At 48.8% G+C, this 18,108-nt stretch overlaps 4 protein-coding genes across 4 annotated transcripts; 1 reads left to right on the forward strand and 3 right to left on the reverse strand.

Moving 5' to 3' along the window:
* Nucleotides 1-44: 44 nt before the first annotated feature.
* DEU56DRAFT_881291 (kinase-like domain-containing protein) lies at nt 45-2,840 on the forward strand (the record flags this gene model as incomplete). Its single annotated transcript, XM_041356100.1, has 16 exons — nt 45-200; nt 251-266; nt 317-615; nt 675-787; nt 847-911; nt 962-1,035; nt 1,088-1,273; nt 1,332-1,616; nt 1,672-1,731; nt 1,785-1,880; nt 1,942-1,976; nt 2,029-2,068; nt 2,124-2,184; nt 2,236-2,243; nt 2,295-2,318; nt 2,376-2,840. Exons 3-16 carry the CDS (start codon nt 472-474, stop codon nt 2,838-2,840), a joined length of 1,656 nt encoding a protein of 551 aa, XP_041212449.1. The 5' UTR covers nt 45-200; nt 251-266; nt 317-471.
* On the reverse strand, nt 2,832-9,962 carry DEU56DRAFT_781395 (armadillo-type protein). The gene is made up of 19 exons (XM_041352036.1): nt 9,810-9,962; nt 9,671-9,754; nt 9,397-9,620; nt 9,294-9,342; nt 9,186-9,245; nt 8,976-9,131; nt 8,222-8,926; nt 7,124-8,170; nt 6,696-7,070; nt 5,368-6,642; nt 5,089-5,320; nt 4,754-5,040; nt 4,275-4,705; nt 4,106-4,221; nt 3,930-4,055; nt 3,721-3,883; nt 3,515-3,671; nt 3,237-3,462; nt 2,832-3,180 (listed from the first exon to the last, which is right to left on the reverse strand). The coding sequence occupies exons 1-19, from the start codon at nt 9,843-9,845 to the stop codon at nt 2,915-2,917; spliced, it is 6,015 nt and encodes a 2,004-aa protein (XP_041212450.1). The 5' UTR covers nt 9,846-9,962; the 3' UTR covers nt 2,832-2,914.
* Nucleotides 9,963-10,056: 94 nt separating this feature from the next.
* Nucleotides 10,057-12,195, reverse strand: DEU56DRAFT_851512 (Rft protein-domain-containing protein). Its single transcript, XM_041355195.1, has 5 exons — nt 11,622-12,195; nt 11,314-11,574; nt 11,088-11,263; nt 10,647-11,028; nt 10,057-10,596 (listed from the first exon to the last, which is right to left on the reverse strand). The coding sequence occupies exons 1-5, from the start codon at nt 12,113-12,115 to the stop codon at nt 10,176-10,178; spliced, it is 1,734 nt and encodes a 577-aa protein (XP_041212451.1). The 5' UTR covers nt 12,116-12,195; the 3' UTR covers nt 10,057-10,175.
* A 3,815-nt stretch (nt 12,196-16,010) lies between these two features.
* On the reverse strand, nt 16,011-17,717 carry DEU56DRAFT_781405 (uncharacterized protein). The gene is made up of 3 exons (XM_041352037.1): nt 17,648-17,717; nt 16,876-17,573; nt 16,011-16,753 (listed from the first exon to the last, which is right to left on the reverse strand). The coding sequence occupies exons 2-3, from the start codon at nt 17,225-17,227 to the stop codon at nt 16,281-16,283; spliced, it is 825 nt and encodes a 274-aa protein (XP_041212452.1). The 5' UTR covers nt 17,228-17,573; nt 17,648-17,717; the 3' UTR covers nt 16,011-16,280.
* Between the last annotated feature and the right edge of the window lie 391 nt (nt 17,718-18,108).

Genomic DNA, 18,108 nt, shown 5'->3' on the forward strand with positions numbered 1-18,108 from the left:
CATCATGGGGCTCGACCTATATATAGCGGAAGTTGACTTGATCTCGTGTGCACACGCGTACAACACGGTGCATAGCTGGTACTGCTAGCCTCAAGCTTCGACTTCGAATTTCCGAGCACTGCGTTTCCCGCCTGCACAGTAATTAGGGCCTCATTGTTAGCACTGGATTTCAGTACTAGAGTCAAAGGCGAGAACCCATTGTAAGCTTATGCGTTACTAACGAACATCATGAAGTTGAACTTTGGCGGAGAATATTGTCTTTTTGGGTAGGTTTCTAGTCGTAGAAGTCAATTAAGCGCCAATCCTCACGTGTCAGGCTGGAACAAGTCCGGAAGTTAGTAGATCCCCTGCGGACAGCATGCACACACAGCATGTCGCTTGCCCGAAAAGCACGCCGAGAATTCCACTGTTACAGCTTATAACAGACACTACCTATCAAACATATCCCCGTGTCCTGTAGGAAGCTCGCTCATGGGTTTATTTAATACCCTCGTGAGCCCAACATTGGGAGCTCTTGAGATAGCTGGTGCCGCATCTGGTGTCCCGTACGCCCAGGGGGCTGGGATGGCACTCCAGGCCATCAACACCGCTTGCAACCAAGTGGCCATACACAAGGCGCGCTTTTCTTGTTTTGACACTTGCTCCAGCTCAAGACAGAATATTATCTCTGTTAGCGCAAGTCTGCCCAACTTGCTCACAGATGCACTTCGTTGCTGAACTTGATCAGTGAACACGCAGTTGGACCCACTTGCGATGAGATGCGATCTTCGTTAGAAGAGGCTGAATTGTGCGTCGTCTGGGTCCCTGATCTCTGTTGAATAGCTGTTCATAGTAGTATTGAGACAGTGTTTTGTATGCTGTACGAGACCGCATACAAAAGTGGTCGCGATATAGCAAAATGAAAAGCTTCTGTGCGTGTTCCAGCTGTCACGAACTGTCGTGCGCTCATGCAATGCCTTAGTCAAGAGCTCTCAAATAGAAAACGACCTGGATAGGTGCCTGAACGATGTTAATGTAACTATGGAGCGCCTGCACGTACGCCCACTGCTGCAACTTGCGCTTATACTTATGTTGAAGCTTTTCACAGGTCAAGAATCCCCTATCTGTCATGATCATGCAGAAGCAGTCTATGGACCTTATGAAAATGAATCAAGATCGCATCGAGGAAAGGCTGGCGCAATTGATTATATCCCCACAACAGGTTTGGGATGCCGCCCAACGGCACAACGCCGGCGGTCAGGATGCCCTTGATCTCATGAGAACCGGTCAGGAGGCAAGTTCTAGTGGTGCTTGATGTTTTTCATTCTTAGATCCTTAACATCCTTTTACAGCGCTTGATACAACTGCACGTACAATCACCGCGTGAGAGCTCCCAGTCACCAGACCGAACTTTTTTTGAGGGACAAATGGTCGAATCTCCAGTATCCTCGCGTTCTTCGCTAGAGGTGACGGTGCAAACTCAGATTCAAAGTGCTTTGACAGATTTGCGACGCCTGACAAAAATACCTCCGACACTCAAAGTCCTGAACAATCAGGTCAAAAAAGTCAGCAGCTCTACTCCGATATGCTCTGGAACGTACAGCGACATCTGGCTAGGAGAATTGTTAGGAGAGAAAGTAAGCCAGTTCTTGATGACGTTATGTGACTTGACGACTGACACCTCTTTCTAAGGTCGCACTCAAAACTTTGCGCAGTATCACTGACCCTACGAAAGCCAGAAGGATGACGAGGGTATGTCGTGGTATTCGCTTGCATGACTCAACTACCATTGATGTGTCGCATAGCGCTATGAGCACGAAATAAATGTGTGGGAGAAACTTAAACACGACAACATTCTGACAATATACGGCGTTATCACCAACTTGGGACCTATTCACATTGTAGGCTTTCTGCTCCTGTAATAATTTTCATCGCCTGATAAAAACTCTGCATTCTACGCAGGTGTCAACGTGGCAAGAAAACGGCAATGTACTAGAGTACGCCGTACTGAAATACAATACATCGTCGTTCTTACTTAATAGCACCCAGATATCGTATTAAGAACCCTGCCATTAACCCCCTCACTTTGGCAAGTATGCTATCAGCCTAATCATTGCCTCGAAACTCATCTAAATAACGTTCAGCTCACACAAGCCGCAAGGGGCATCGAGTATCTTCATGGAAGCAACATTGTCCATGGAAATCGTGAGTGCATCTCTGTACTTCGTGAGGACAATTTTCTGACCTTGCGAGTAGTGAAATGTGTAAGTCGTTATGATTTACAAGTAGATTGTTCGTTTACAGTTTCAATCCAGAACAATATGCTGGTCTCCTCCCAAGTGCGTGTCCTTTCCACCTCGACTAACGTCAAGGGTCTAACACAGTTCTCGGTGCAGGGCGTAGCATGTATTAGTGACTTTGGACATACTCAGGTCCTAGACGAAGTGCTTGGAAGGGACGGATTTACTGCCTACACTGGGTCTTCCAACGTGCGCTGGAACGCCCCAGAACTCCTGGGTGGTGATGATGTGAAGCCCACCAAAGCCAGCGACGTCTTCGCGTTCGGGATGTCTATCCTGGAGCTTGTAACCAAGCAGGCACCCTATTCGCACAGAAAACGTGATCTCACTGTCATCATGGACATCAACGACGGCCATCTGCCGCTTCGCCCAACTGAGCCGGAAGATATTTCGCGGTGGATGCATGATGAACTATGGGAAGTTTTGAACAGATGTTGGTATTTCGCGGCTCAGGAACGGATGAATGTTGGAGAAGTTACAATCTGTCTTGAGGGACTGGCCGAGTACCTTGGTAATCATCCAAATTGGCAGACGGAAGAGGGTGCCGAAATCGTTCAATGAAATGTTGCCCTCTCCTAAATTGCTCTAGAAGTTACATATCATGACCTATGCTTGTACATATTGTATCTGGTTTATCAAAATGATCTCAAAGAGATCTGCGGCTTCATACTCTGCTGCACTGCGGCCGCTGTGCCTTCGACAGCCTTCCGAATTGACATCTCGAGTACTTCCCGCACAGAGGGATCCAGCTGAGTGGTGGCCTCCTTGAAGGACGTGGGCGAACTAGCTGCCAGGGAAAGCAAGTGTGCTATGCCACTAGAGTGTATAGTCGATGGAGGATTCTGAGATGGACGTAAAAGTAACGTGGTTGTCGGTAGCAGGACACTCAAGAGGCGGGAACCTGCACAATTAGAATTAGCTATCATGCAGTATTATACCAAATCCACGGCTACTGACGTTGTTCGTCTTTAGCTAGCGAGACGAGAGTCGCAAATGTTTTCCAAACCTCGTCTATCGAAATGGCCTGCTGCTCTGACACTGTTCCGTCGTCCATTCGAGGTACCATTTTGGCAACATATTGGATGAGTGCGGGAAGAAGCAGCCGAACGCAGGCCCGAAGCAGTTCGCTTCCAGACGCAGCGATCGTAAGGGTTTTGGCGCAGTGAACAGCTACGATAGCCATCTGAAACGTATCGCTCAGCGCCACAATTGAAAGCATTGAAAGACAAGAATACCTCATCGCCTTCTTCAAGTTTCTGAGATATAAGGAAGAACAGGTGTTCCACCACATCACGAGCAACCGCCACTTGTGGAGGAATGACGGTCAAGATGAGGACCGCCGCGAGAAGGTTGGTTTTGACTTTTCTCGACGAAATCAAACCTTCCCGTCCCCTATATTGCTTTAGCCTCCCACAAACATGTAGTAATTTCAAAAGCAAACCTCATTTCGTCCACATTCAGTAGACATGAAGACAATAAGCCGTGGATGAGCTTCCCGTAACGTTCGCGGACACTGGGATGGCACGAAACGGCCAACAAGGATCTGAAAGCCGGAAGGGTAGGAGTCACCAAATCCGCTTCCGATGTTTCGTCTTTCAGCAACTCTGGAAAGAGGTCATGCAAGAGAAATCACTGATAAGATTTTCGTACCGCCATAGAGCATGCAACCTATTCCCCGTACATCCTCTCGAACAGCGGATTCTGTCCTCGAGGCAACGAGGTGGAAGGCACTCAAGGAGCCAGAAACCATCTTTGTAATATTAGACAGATCGCCTTCTGCAAACATGCGTCGTATTGTGCAACAGAGTAAATACCAAAAGACTTACGAATCGACGATGCTCCTGGATTATGACGAGAGTGTCGAAGGGTGTAGGCAAAAATCTTGAGACAATGAGCGTAAACCGAATCCGGAAGAATGGTTGCGTTGCTCTGACTCCCGCTGCTGCTGGACTAAGTATGAGATTCTCATGACGGACATTTTCTGGGAAGACTCACTTGATCTCACTTCCGGGTACGTATTGGCCGAAGTCTTTGGCAAAGGAAGTCAGGACAGTGATAAGGTGAATAAGTATCTCTGCGGATTCTGTCATAGCCATTCGATGACTGAGACTCATGAATTCTTTAAAAATAGTAGGCTCCAGGAGAGCTTTCCCTGAATAGCGAGGGTTGAGAAGGCATTTCAGTGCCCCTAGGCAGGCAATCACTGTGTCAACTCGTGAAGCGGTGTCTGGCGAGGACGTCGCGAGTGCTTCATATATAAGGCCAAAAAGAGGGAAGAAAAGGGGTGCTGTCCCTTCTGCTGCGGAGTCGATACCATTAACGGACCCCACCTCCTTCCCAAGGATAGCAGCCGAGATGTATTGGTCGGAGCGGTTCATGGCATTCGCGACAGCTTGTAGGATCGTGGCCCAAGACGAAGCGTAGTACTGAAACAGTGAGATTCACTGATAATAATCGTTATAATCGGAACTTACTGGGAGCAGAACTACTTTGCCGAGGCTTGCATACGACGGGTCTAAAGCCACCGCTGAAGCATCGTGTATGAATTCAGAATCTGCCCGGATGACAGCATAATCCCGAAGGCACGCAATCCATTGCGGTGCCAATATCAATCTGTATGGTTTGATGACATCCAGAAGGTACGTCTGCTCAGAACTAGCAATTTCCAGACGAGCCCACGCGGAGAGGATAGACACCCTTAACATGCCTGATGCATTTGGGCTCAAGTCCACAAAATTACCCATAGTTAAATTGCCAGATTCTTGGTAAAGCATGAATATCTTTACGGATGAGATATTTAGAGACCTACCATCAACCTCTCCGAGTGCAGTTGTGAGTTGCTTGAGAATTCTCCCCATCCGACTTACATCTCTAACGACGCCACAGCCAACAAATACTGCACAGGCATCGATGGCAGAAGACAGAATTTCAGGAGTTGAATCCGGAGAGAAGGCGGGAGTAAGTGCAGCTGTGATAGGCGCTTGGTGTTGCTCAAGCAGAAGAGCATCTGGATAGTCAGGGTCAGGGGCATGGCAAAACACCTATTGAAATACATTAAAAAAAGCGACCCCATCTTTCATGCACCTACCTGGATGACATCGCGCAATACAACCAACCCTTCTAGCCGTATCTCTGTGACATATGCCGCAGACGCAGTGAAGGCCATTTTGATCAAGTCAGGAACACGGGATACAAGGAGGCCGTTCACTGGAATGCCGTGGGTACGAGCGAAAGGTATGTCGAGGTGCTCTCTGCGTCCAAAGCGCGCAACTAGGGTGCAGATTTCGTGTAAACATCGCAGTGCAAATAGTTGCGTCCTCCAGCGTGATGTAGCAACCATAGCTGTGTTGCCTTGCCGTGTGTCATCGTTTGACATAGATGCACTCAATGATTGACCTTCATCATCCATGAGACTGTTGGCCGTATTGACCACTTTTTGGGATGCATTGATGCGCAACATGATCCTCTGGCAAAGATCAATCCAGGCGGATGGATTGTGAATCGCTGTCTGAAGAAGCCAACTCGAAATCACGTTTCTGACTCCATCAATCGATGGGTCACCGTCTAACATTCCAAACAAATCCTCCACAAGGCGATCTCCGCCTAATCGGGACATTGCTAGAGCGTCTTTCTGAACCAATTGATAAAGGGCATCAATTGCTGCGAGTTTGAGGCATCTTCTAGATGAACTAAGGTGTTTTCTGAAACGATTCACGATCTCCGGGACGTCCACATGCTCGGGAGCAAACATGAGGAGATGCTGGATGCACCTTATAGCTTCCACTAGGATGGGTTCATCATCTTCCACTGAAAATTCGTGGACAAGGTCAAGTACAATTGTTCTCGTCCTCGGAGAGTCGTGAATATCAGGACCGAGGATAGTGATGATCGCATCCAGGATGTAGCAGACAAGGGGATAAGCTTGCAAGTCACCACCAATATTGGCGTTGTTCAGTGTCCCTCCCTCCGCTTCGTGAGTGTCCGACAGGTATATCTTGAGCAGCATTCCCAGGGTGCTGGACACGAATGGAGCGAAGGCCAAACTAGCGGCGTTGATGACATGTCCCAGTGCGCGGAGGGACCAGAAGTGGACCAACGGATGAGAATCATTGCTCAATGACATGAGAAGGTTCACGGTTGTTTTTAAAATGGGGGCTGCCGCAAGTCCACCGACATGGCTGTAAAGAGACCCGAACGCCAGCGCACAGCCGGCTCGTCCTTGGGGATCACGGTTGCTAACAATATAATCGACCAATACTTTGGTTTGACTCGTCAAAAAGGAGCTTCCAGATATATTGGCAAGGCGCCCAATGGCCTCGCTGCTAGCAGATCTTAGCGCGGGGTCACCATCCACCAGAGCATCCTGCAAGAGATTAAGAAACTCATGGCTAAACCGCAGTTTAACGGTAGGCTTACTTTCAAGAATGCTCCAAGAGCTGAAGTGACTTGAGAGTGCCCAAGGATATCCTTAGATTGTCGGTGATGCGAAATCATGGAGACACGCAATGTCCGTACGATGGCCACAACACTATTCAACATCACGGCGGCCCTCCTCCCACTGTTCTTGTCAAGCTTCGGAGACCGATTGGACTCTATCAAGTGACTAATCGTGCGCAGAGTAGTGCTTAAGTCCTGCACTGGCAGCAACTGAGAGAATAGTTCGATAGCGGCGTCACAGACTGACGACACAGGTGGCGGCGCATTAAAAGGCCGGTTCTCCTCTTCTGATGGGTTGATCATAGAAAGAGAAAGTGTATCATGCTCGCAAGCTCCTAATATCGGCTTGCGTAACTAGATGCGTAGATCAACATTGGATGAAAAATCCACAGATGATTATGTCCTACCAGTGCGCTTATTGAGTGTTCTATGCTATCACTGTTGCTGTGGCCTCGGCGAGGACTTTCAGATGGTGTGCTTTCGTCGACCCCGTCTTCAGATATTTCGAGTGTGGTAAGTCCATATGCATAACCGTCTGTCATCTGCCAGATCGATGTGAAACTGCCGGAGGTAGACGCAATCGAGGCTTGCATGGCAGATATGTTGTCGATCTCGGGACCCGCAAAAACAGTAAGGACGGACTGCAATAAGCTTGATTGGACAGAATCCGTCAAAGTGGAAGTTCCAAGAGCGGAGAAACACTGGTATGCCCTACGTCGAAGAGAAGCCTCGCGAGTTCGAAGAGATGGACCAGTATCTTCATTTACCGAGGGTCCGGAAACTTCTTCAATAGTCTGTGACAAGAATACATTTGAAAACGAGAGGGCATTTCCAAGCAGAGATGAAATTCTCCGGGCGACGTCGAGAGTGGTGAGTTGGTTATTGTGAAGCAAAAAACAAAGGATTGCCCCAAGCGCACTTTCGCGGACATGCAGGAGAAACTTCCACTCGGCAGCTGACCGACCCGAAACATTGTCTTTCGCAGTAGGTTTCGGTAATGCATTACGCCAAAGCACCAGTAGCTGAGGCAGATGTGACCGGACAAAATTTGGTCCAAGCAGCATCAGCGATGCAATCAATGTCCAGGCCACTTCAACCTCTACCCCTGCAACATGAACATCATGGTCACTAACGCGTTTAAGGAGTTGAGTAGCGGTATCAAGAACGCTGGCTGACACGTCAAAAGACACGTATAGGGGACGATGCGGCACAATGGCGACAAGGGCTGCCAAACCATAGGAATGACCGAGTGTCCGGCGACCAATGTCCGAAGGAGCTGCAGGAGATTGGAGAGATTCAATGTCGCGCTGTAAAGACTCCGCGATCGCCAGCATTGCCTTCGGTAGACGGAGGGGGGTAGAATAGCAGAAGCAACGGAGGGTCCAACTCGCATTGACACGAACCGAGTGGCTTGGGTGCGTAAGCAGTGTCATTAATGGTGCAGAGACAGCATCCTACATCGAGTTTATAGATATGCCAAAGTTCCGACTTCACACACGACTTACCTGAACCGGCGGAGGTGCATTGCCTAGTTGTTGCAATAGACCTGCAACCTCCTCAAGTGCTATTGTCAGAATACCTGAAGATGGGGCCACCTGCCCCGGCATCAATGCTGGCCATCTTTTCAAGTATGACGAGGAGAGATCTTGAATTGCAGCTATTTGACCCTGCTCGGTCAGCATTCGCACTGCAATTAACTCTCGTAAAAGGGCGCCGACAAGCTTCCGGATGAAGAGTTTGTCATATCTCGTGGCTCCATTCTTGGGATTGGAGACGATCTCGGTCATGAGGTGACCAACAAGTAGAGAATAATTGGTTTCCACAAATGCTGGTCCAAGTTTTGCCAGCAGTGCGACGTAAAACATGAAGATTCCCGCACGAGTTTTGCGGCTGTGAGCTTTGTTAAACTGGGTAGAGATTTGTGATAGCATATCTCCTGGCATCAATAGGACTTTGGTGTTTTCGGCTGCGATATGTGCAGGAGTAGAGATATCGAAGTCTTCTTGTTCCTTCTTACCCTTTTGTGACTGCTCTGAGACTGTCACGGCACGTTCCACTTGGGTAGCCGCAAGCATATGTCCCACTAGCTGCGCCAGCGATTGCGTTGTCACCTGGTCACTGTTCTCAAGACTTTTAACGCAAATATTCATGATCGACTCCACATCTGCGAGCGTGACGGAGTCTTCGGGAGTATATACGATCGCTAAGACCTGCGCACAGTTGAGTTCACTAACTGCAGTTCACAGGCGAGAATCTTACAGCAGTGGCAGCTCGCTGGACAGGGAGGGCTTTATCAGTTAAAGCGTTCTTCATTTGCTTAACTATGTCCTTTGCGAGAGAGTCACTCAACGCCTTCTTGGCTGAAACCAAGGTTTTCCGGAGCATGGTAAGTGCATGATATCGGACGTGCGGCGACTTTGATGGTGATGAGAGAACGAAAAACGAATAACATGTAAATGTTCAACGCACCGCAGATGACCTCAATGTTTTTATTGCGATAGTGGCGGTTTCAGCCATAAAGGACATGAACTGCCTCGAGCGATCAGAGCGTTATTGAAAAAGAGGGAAATGTCGAACCTGGGAGCCGAAGGCCTCCATCAACTCTCCAATGGTCCAGAGTGCGGCGCTGTAAGCGGAATGTCATTCAAAAGTACTGGTCAAGCACGGATTTCCTGCTGACATTCGAGTCGAGTCCTTATCCGTGGCTTTGATGTCAGAGGCCGGCTTGAGCAACGCCCTTAAGGTGTCAAACAATGACCTGGATTCTCCACGATTATACAGGACTAAAAGGCATCTTGCAGCCAGATTGCGCAGCGGTCGACCAGGAGAAGGGTATGTCTCGGAAGGTATAAGCACTTTCAGTAGCGTGGCTTCTACTGAAGATTGGGTCTCCTTGAGCGTTTCCTGTGAAATGTTGAATTGCGGTGAAATGCAGCCATTTTGAACCCACATACGGTGCTTGCATCCCTGAGTCTTCTCTCCAGATTCGACAACCATTGAAATAAGTAAAGCTCGCCACTGTCGGCTGTCAATTGATTCTGCCTGCTGTGTAAGCGACCTTTCACGTCTACTGTGGACTATTGCATGACATGCCTCATCCAACTCTTCGATATCGCCCTTGGACGCCATGATCTGTGACGACGATCAAATTTGAGAACTCTGGAGCTGCGGCGCTGAAGCTTGAGGCGCAAGGAAGTGAAGTTCTCGACCAGTACTAGTAGTGATGCTAATGGCGGCAGTACAGCCATCACAGTAAACACGACAAATTTAGAACGAATGATCTAAGCATTACTGCATGATGCATGATGTACTGTGTAAGTAGCTTGATCAAGCGCACACATCATGGATAATGTTATCGATTCATTCATTTCACATACAAAATGCAGTTTACGATAAAAATGCGATACGGTTGGGAAAGTGGGGGACATCAGTAAATGTTTGACAGATTATACACCCAGATCAATCAATCTTTATTGGCGCCCGTTTCACCAGGTATCGGCCAGACGTTAGCCACCATGTTGCGACACAACACAGTCCCATCCCGACTCCCTGCGCTACATGAGATATGACGACTGTGGAAAGAATTGCTCCGCGGCCTTCTGTTTGAAGTAGAATAATAGCCTGATGATGTATTGAGGTTGTGGAAATCGCCAAGTAACATATCACGGCAGCTAGAAGGAATTGCCATGTTGGCATTGAGGCATTCCATCTATGAGCAGTTTTATGTCTGTTAAAGAAGGTCGACGTGTATTGTGCGGCGTGGATTATCCGGACCGCTAGGTTGATTATGTTTGCGTATACCAGAGAGACGTCACCGAAACCCGAGGTGTAAAATCCGATCGCAGAAAGAATGAATACGACGGAAAAGCCAACGAGCCATCTTATCATTTGAATCAGGTTAAGATAAATTGTGGTGGATGGAGTACATACCTGCTTTGTCTTCGAAGATCTTGAGACGTTGCGATGCTTGAGAAGAAAGCTTCAAGTACACCATTGATCGCGAGGGCAGGAATATACCAAACCCAAGCTGCGAGAACTTTCGGGGCGCTTGTTGACAGGTACTGGGACGGGAGCAATAGGTGCAGAAAGATTGGAAGGTAGACCGTGGCAAATACAATAACAAGGACGGAACATGCTAGTTGGATGGAGACTAGCGACAGCAACATCTGTGAGGCTTGACATAGTGAGTGTCTGTCAAATTGTGCACCAGTCGACGTGGATTTTGCCTCAGCCGTGGGGCACAAAATTCTTGAAAAGTAGACTCGACATATTTCCTCCAGAGGTTGAAAAAATATTCGTGCAACCAGAGAACCTGCACACAAATTGGGCCATCACTATGCATGTAATACCCCAGACTGGAATGGTACGCACCATAGTTCACGGCGATCGCGTATCCTCCTTGATCCTCCAAATCGCTCCACCAAGACAATATAATCTTGTCTCCCTCTGTCAAGATATGTTTGACAAGGGATTGCCCGGTCATGGTCAGAGACAAATATAGACTGCTAACGTCAAAGTATTGCGAGGCAATGCGATAGAATGTCGATCTGACAGTCGTGATCAGAGAATTAACTCTTGAACAAGTGAATGAGCTCACCTAGAAGCAGCCACATCGGATGACTGTCGTGCAGGAAGACGCGTCGGCCAGAAGGTGGGATAACCCATTTGATACACGTAACTAAAAAATACCACAACGCTGTATGCAAGCTGGCCTAGCGCAAAAGCCACGAGCGCAAATTCCCCGGATTCTGGTCTGGTCGAGTCGTATAGGAGGACAAGATAAGTGACCAAGGTCTTGCATGTTATCCCGAGACCTTCAGCTCTTACTCTAGCTCCAGTGCGAACTTCACCCATGGCCCTGGCAGGTTGAGAGAGAAACGTGTGCCACTGATATTTTCTACATACCGATTATGCATGGGTTCGTTGAAGAGCTCGCTTAACGCGGCGAACACGTAGGCCGATAAGGCCACGTGAAAATATGGCTGATGACGAACATCGATGCTGGCGAGTGTAGCATATGCAACTGCCGTAGCTAGAGACACTGGAACTCCTAGGATAATTGGCAAGGCAGATAGATTTGTCAAAGCATGTATGTGGTCGTCGTTAGAAGCTGATCCTTGGGTATGGATGGTGGTATCCCGCGGCCATGCTCTGAGCAGCGCATTCCTGACGCCTTCCCGGCTGAGAAACAGTATGGTGCTCAAAATAAGCTCAAATTGGATTGCGGCAGTTCCGTATGCTTTTGGGGAGGCTAATCGAAATAGTGCTTGATTCAAAACAAAGGTCAATAGACGAGAGCCAAGTTGGAGACCCATAAGAGAGAATAAAGAGGTTAGAGAACGTTTCAACAGCCCGCCATCTCTGTCTCTTGAACGACCTAAGGATGGTTGTTGATTCATGTGCGAGATTTCGAGAGAAGGGTATTGCAGTAAAAAGGAGTAGAATCTTGCAATATCGAGTTCGACTCAGCTGGTGTGTGTTTGGTCATGTTATGAACGAAAGCTGTAGCCCTTTCAATCGTGGCTACTACTGCAAGTATAATAATACGAAGTACTTAGTGCATCGTCTGTTGAACTTCAAAAGGGCTTCAATCCGCAAATCGAGCTGAACCCCTTTGATCGCAGTTGTGGTACGGATACTCCTGCACCGAGCGCGCCCCATCCGTTTTTCAAGAAATCTGCCACAATGTGTTTAAATTGGAGCTCCGCTACCAGAACAATGACTGGCAATAGTGAGTGGTTCGGCAGAACTGAAACTCCGCTACGGCAGACTCGATTTGGTAACAAGCAGACCGTGACTTTTGGCTCCATCACACCTCAACAAGGATCTTAATCATATCTCGAAAAATTCAACGGATTCAACTTCGTAGTAGTGTATTGCGGGTGTATAATGATATGTGGTCAAGCAGAATATGATTTGAAGTAGAGTTGAGTGAGATATTGCAAATTGTATCCGAACCAGTGGTTGTCTGAAGTTTGTGATGATCGATGGTACAGTCCACCATAGGCCCAGGTCACCAGTCTTCCGCTAAGACGATGCTAGTAGCAATTATTTCGTCTCCTCCGATAATCATGTCTTTGGAAAATACAATAGAAGCGAGATCCGTCTGTTAATCAGTCCCTCTGCAATAGAATCCGACTGGACCGAAACAGCTGGAAACGTAGGGAAAAATACTTTTTTCACAAGGGGAGGAGCATGGACTAGTACACGGGGGAGTACGAGCGATTGTAGCAGGGTAATGCTGACCCCATCCTTTACATCGAATAGAGAGACGTTGCAGGAGTCACGGACCTGACGTCCTGTGTACCTGAAATATAGTGGAACAAATGGGGGGGATGGAATTACAATCGGTTGAATAAACGTCCTCAGTATATTCCACCCGTAGGTTTCGATACTCGACCCTGAGCACTCTTGGAACGCCTCTTCTCCGTAACCCAGGCCCCAGGGACTCCGGAGTGGCGGTTAAGTTCAGTGATAGTGGACTGGGACCGCAACACTTGTGGCAAGGATCACTCTTTTTCCCATGCGAAATTCAGCTTGTCCGTTCATCCTGGGCGTGGAGATGAATGAGATAGTTCACGGTGAACTATCTCATTGGAGAATCAGATCCTATGGAAACGACTTTGTGCAAGATGTATTTTGCGCGGGAGTGCCTTGAGCGTTGCGTGTTGGGGAACCATTCTGCTGAAGCCGCTGCGTCCAAATACTGACGAGTGACCGACAAAGGAAAATATATTTAGCATGGCGCAGAACTGCCGAGAAGCGATTGCAGTTCAGCGCCGCGAAGCGGCCATATGACATGAATTTTTTTGCCAGGCTTGTTTGTACTGAGCGTGGAAGCGACTCGAAGCCCTTTATTTTCTACACAGTATGCAGATATCCTTCTGCTTCGGTCATAAGCGGCGAGAAGAAAAAAACTGCTGACGGGGGAGGAAGAATGAGTGAGTGTGATGCGCAATGCGCATCCATCAACTCCGACGAGTGTGGGCGGCGGAGTCACGCAGACCCGCCGTGATTGTGCCACCACATGCCGCGGTCAAATCATGGTCATTGCTGCGCTGTCAACACTGGGAGCGCCGCAGGAATAATACAACACGCCTGATAACCACCAATCCTACGGGTGCCCTCAACGCTCGTCGCCTTAATCACGGGAGGTTCGAACCGGAATTTGTCATGAAGATCGATGAACCGATGTGCCACCAAGCCCGCGAATTTTGCCCACACGAATTTTGCAAGAAGACGGGGACAGTTCTGCTCTTCAATAACGGGCAACCTTGAAACGAAGGAGATCTTTTCATATCCAGGCGAGGGCCTGTCAGTACTGGTCAATAATGGAGCCATGAAATGGAGATCTTTTTAGATCCGGGTGCGGGCTTATCAGTACTAGTCGGTGATCACGTTCTTTCACTCACGTCTTTCAGTTCAGCGACACTTCGATCATATCCGATCTGCTTTCTCAAACCCGCGGATCAGAGAATATGTTCTTGCGAGATGAATCAAACCACGTCCAGAGGTGCCCGAAATGTGCTTTCGGAAATACACCCCAGCATCTTCCACCAGAAATCCAAGGCGAGGTGCGGAGATGGACCTAGTGAACCAGTAGGGCAATTGCCGCGCCAAGCTCTCGGCCCTCCCCTATCGCAATGAAGGGTAGACCAGAGGGGAGACTGACCTGGATAATTGTCTCGACTGCCCTCATGATGTGCAATTGCTATACATGCGCCGTGACTGGATAAGATACCAGTAAGTAAATCTAATCCGTGGGCATCCAGACGCGGCGTTGATACGGAATTTTATGCTCAGGAATCCATCCCAAGCAAGTCTGGGTATACGGCCACTATTTACTGGCTTGTCGCCATGCTTGAACCGTCATGTGAGATGGGGCCTGTCGTCATCCCCTATTTCCGGAGTCTGTTCATCACAGACCACATCCTCATAATCAGTTACTATCTGAGGATGTTATTGGGACTACTATACTCTGGATTCACATCCGTTGCCTCAGCGATTTGAACGAATGTATTGCAGGTATCGAGACCTCGCACGACAACCACAGGACAACCATACGAGTCCTGGGATTCGTAGATATCTGGCACGTCGGCGATGTTCCGAGTATAATCACGGCGGATGGCCTCAGTGATTGTCCAAGAATTTAAGGCGCATGGCACGTACCTGTTTCAGTTGTGTGGATGCCCCTCCATCGCAGCACCCGGCGGAAGACGAATGGACATGATTTCAACATTTTCGCGTGCTCCGCGCTCGTTTGCCACGGATGCCAATTCTCTGCGCTGTCCCGCCCCTCTCTGCGCGTTGCGCAAGCATGGATATTTTCCGCTGATACACCCAATACATGGGTCGTGCCCTTCGCTTAGGAACCCTTCCGACCACCAACATTGCTCGCTTCCATCTCAATGAAGTAGAGTTCTGGGGTGCCAACGTGGCGATAGCCTGGGTGGTAGTTATCATTACTCTTCGCTACCGTTGCTTCCATTCCTCCCCGTAATGACCTCGACGTTGATTCATGGTTCATTGCGCCACTGAGAAAGAAGGGCCAACTCGCGTTATCGGGCTGGGGAGATTGCATTTGGCCGTATAGTCTCGAGCTTGGAAGTTTACTGCCAGTCACTGGGCCTGGTCGTCGCGACATGAACGGGCACCACTTCCGCATGTTCTTGGTTCGAATGTTGGCCCATGAAACGGGCTCGGCAGTTGCCCTCAGAGGTGCCGAAGTCGCATTCAATGATCACACCGTGAGCAAAGTCTTATTACCTCAGGCGCGTTCGAGCGCTAACTTTGCTACCAAATTCTCTCTGCGCAGATCCCTTCTCGCTCCCAGGCTCAAGCCTTGATACCCGAATGAATCATCTTGGCACACCCCAAATACATTCAATTATTATCATATCCGTAAGCAAAACTTTCCGGTGCAGGACCATGGAAACCCAGCGCCGCGGAGCGCAGAACACAGCGACGCTCCACTGCATTCCCGCGAACTATGGGTGCCTGTGGATCGAGATTCTGCTAAGGGCAAACGATTTAGGGAATAGCGGGGTATTGATTGACGGGATCGAACCGCAGAATGTGGGGGGATGTTACCGGGAGGTTCGACTCAAAATGAATGATGTTTCATGCACAAGCTGCGAGTGGGCGGGTCATAAGGTTCATTCTCTCGTTACGTTCATTCTCCTCGTGGTTTTCGTGCGGAGGATGTTATATCACCGTTTCAATATAAGAAATGGACTTTTACAAAGGCGTGAATTTCATTGAACTCAAAGTTGACTCAAAGAGTACAGTTTCAATCGAGTCATATTGAAGCAAATGGAGATCAGTCAAAGATGGCAAAGGCAACAATGCATCAAGCAAATAGACCTAGGCACAACGAACAACGAGGTATGGACAATGCTATATAACAGTACAGGAACGACGTAGGCAAGGCGAGATGAGATGGATGCATGTAGGTTTAAACAAGCCCTCCGTTTAATATACAAACGACACATCACAAGGGCACGTTACGCGAAATCAAGAAGTTAAATGGGGAAAAGGGTTCCTTTGAGACGCTATGTACCTCGTCTAGTCGTCACCGTGATTCCGCCCATTGAGATGGCCAGAGTCGCTTGAACCCCCAGCCGAAGGCGGCTTGCCGTACATCTGGGGATAAGGAGCATAATGGGGGCTCATCATCTGCATCTGGCCGTCAGGGCGGTGCGGATACATGTATCCATACGACTGCGGCGCATATGGAAGGAATGCGGCCGGAATGTACTGGGCCATGGACGGGTAGCCCTGTTCTGGGTCTTGACCTGGATGCCCATTCTGTCCAGGATGAGGCACGGGGGTGATTGCATAGAACTGGGGATAGTACGCCGGGGATGGCTCGCCAGGCTTGGGAGTAGGCGAACCTGGGAACTGTCCCGGGAACATTGAATACCCAATAGGCGCCATATAAGTCGCCTGCAAAGGCGGCGACGCCGACTGGGTTGGCACTTCCGTCGTGACGGGAATGCTAGGTTGCTCGGGCACATCGCCAATGTCGGCATTGGTGCCTACAAGATCTCAACGAAGGTTAGAACGAAGAGGAATGAACCGATGAGATAAGAGCATGGGGGGAACGAATGGACGAGTGGCATCTCAGAGTCGTGCACAAACGGAGGGAGTGTGATCATACCTTTGCCATCGCGCTTCTTGTAGGGTCCCCTTTTCACGCCTTTTTTCCTCTCCTTGCGCTGGGAATCGACACACTCTTCAGCGATGCCATATTTGACGCAACGGAGGCAAGGACGGGCGTCGTCACACTTCTTGCATGCCTTCTGGCAGTTTGTGCAAGCGTTTTTGACTTGCCTGCGTTTGGAACGAAGAGGTTGTGTGGCAACTAGGCCGGGTGGGAAAGGATACATATGCATTGGCATACTAGAGTAGCCATTGACGGGATGAACTGTCATTTGAGGTTGAAGGTCTGTAGACTGCGGCTCAGCGAGGTCGTCGCCGTCTGGGGTTTGATTGCGCTCCACAGAAGACATGCTGCTGAGGGCGAGAAGAAAAGAGACTGTTTGTGGCGTCCCTGAGTGCTGATGGTTCGAGTTTGTTGACTTTTATGGATGTGTAGGAAGTTTGAAGAATATTGCTGTGGGTAAAGACACGAGGTAAGCAGGAAAGACGGTGGAGGAGCGGAAGAATTAGTACGATTCGGAAGATTAGCTCAGGGCTCTTTGCTACACGAGTTGGACGCACTTCCGGCCCTTGGTCCCTGTTCTTGTTCACGTGGTGGGAACCGAAATGCTGCAGGTTGTGAACGCGTTAAGAAGTTTAGACCGAGAAGACGGTTGTGAGGTCAAACTTGTGAATTGCAAGTAAAATACAGATACGCTTGAAGATGATAAGAACATGATGGCAGATTGTCAATTGGCAACAATAAGTCACTTTCGATTGTGAGAACCTACCTTGGACAATGAGACTTTCGCTGAGCTAGGCGGACTAAGGCGGACTGTCGGTGATGGAGTTAGAAAGTAAGAGGGGTCGGATGTTGCGCTGAGTTCCAACATCAACCCTTTTTATCCTCCAAATACCCGGAAGACGACCCTGTGTCATGTATTTCTTTTTCATTTCACACAAGTCAATTATATGGACGGCCTACTAGTACATGGCCAAGTCCATTTTAGCTTGAGATTGTGTTTAAAAACTAAATCTACAGTTCAAGACTTGGCAAGTGGACAATCTTATACCATAGGCCACCGCCTGTGCGTAGTTCGCATCCGACAACTGCACCACAGAACAGGCAGGATCATCATCATCTGACCGGTAGTGTGTTGCTCAGTTAGACTGAATTGCAACCTTCATCGTGACATTGACTATTTTTGCATTCAATTCAGCGAAACGCTAAGTCGCCGCTTCTCGTGGGTCC

The sequence above is a fragment of the Suillus clintonianus genome (assembly GCF_016758775.1).
Source record: "Suillus clintonianus strain FC179 chromosome Unknown DEU56scaffold_11, whole genome shotgun sequence".
Lineage (NCBI taxonomy): Eukaryota > Fungi > Basidiomycota > Agaricomycetes > Boletales > Suillaceae > Suillus > Suillus clintonianus.

Excerpts from the sequence above, each read along its gene's own strand:
- DEU56DRAFT_781395 (XM_041352036.1), bottom strand. The coding sequence starts at position 9,845 with ATGGCGTCCAAGGGCGATATCGAAGAGTTGGATGAG. Across the intron at positions 9,132-9,185 it reads AAACATTGAGGTCATCTGCG|TCGCCGCACGTCCGATATCA; the intron begins GTGCGTTGAACA and ends TCACCATCAAAG. Across the intron at positions 6,643-6,695 it reads CTCTTGGAGCATTCTTGAAA|GATGCTCTGGTGGATGGTGA; the intron begins GTAAGCCTACCG and ends AATCTCTTGCAG.
- DEU56DRAFT_851512 (XM_041355195.1), bottom strand. The coding sequence starts at position 12,115 with ATGAATCAACAACCATCCTTAGGTCGTTCAAGAGACAGAGATGGCGGG. Across the intron at positions 11,029-11,087 it reads CGCGATCGCCGTGAACTATG|GTTCTCTGGTTGCACGAATA; the intron begins GTGCGTACCATT and ends ATTTGTGTGCAG. Across the intron at positions 10,597-10,646 it reads GATCTTCGAAGACAAAGCAG|ATGGCTCGTTGGCTTTTCCG; the intron begins GTATGTACTCCA and ends TCAAATGATAAG.
- DEU56DRAFT_781405 (XM_041352037.1), bottom strand. The coding sequence starts at position 17,227 with ATGTCTTCTGTGGAGCGCAATCAAACCCCAGACGGCGACGACCTCGCT. Across the intron at positions 16,754-16,875 it reads CAAGAAGCGCGATGGCAAAG|GCACCAATGCCGACATTGGC; the intron begins GTATGATCACAC and ends GAGATCTTGTAG.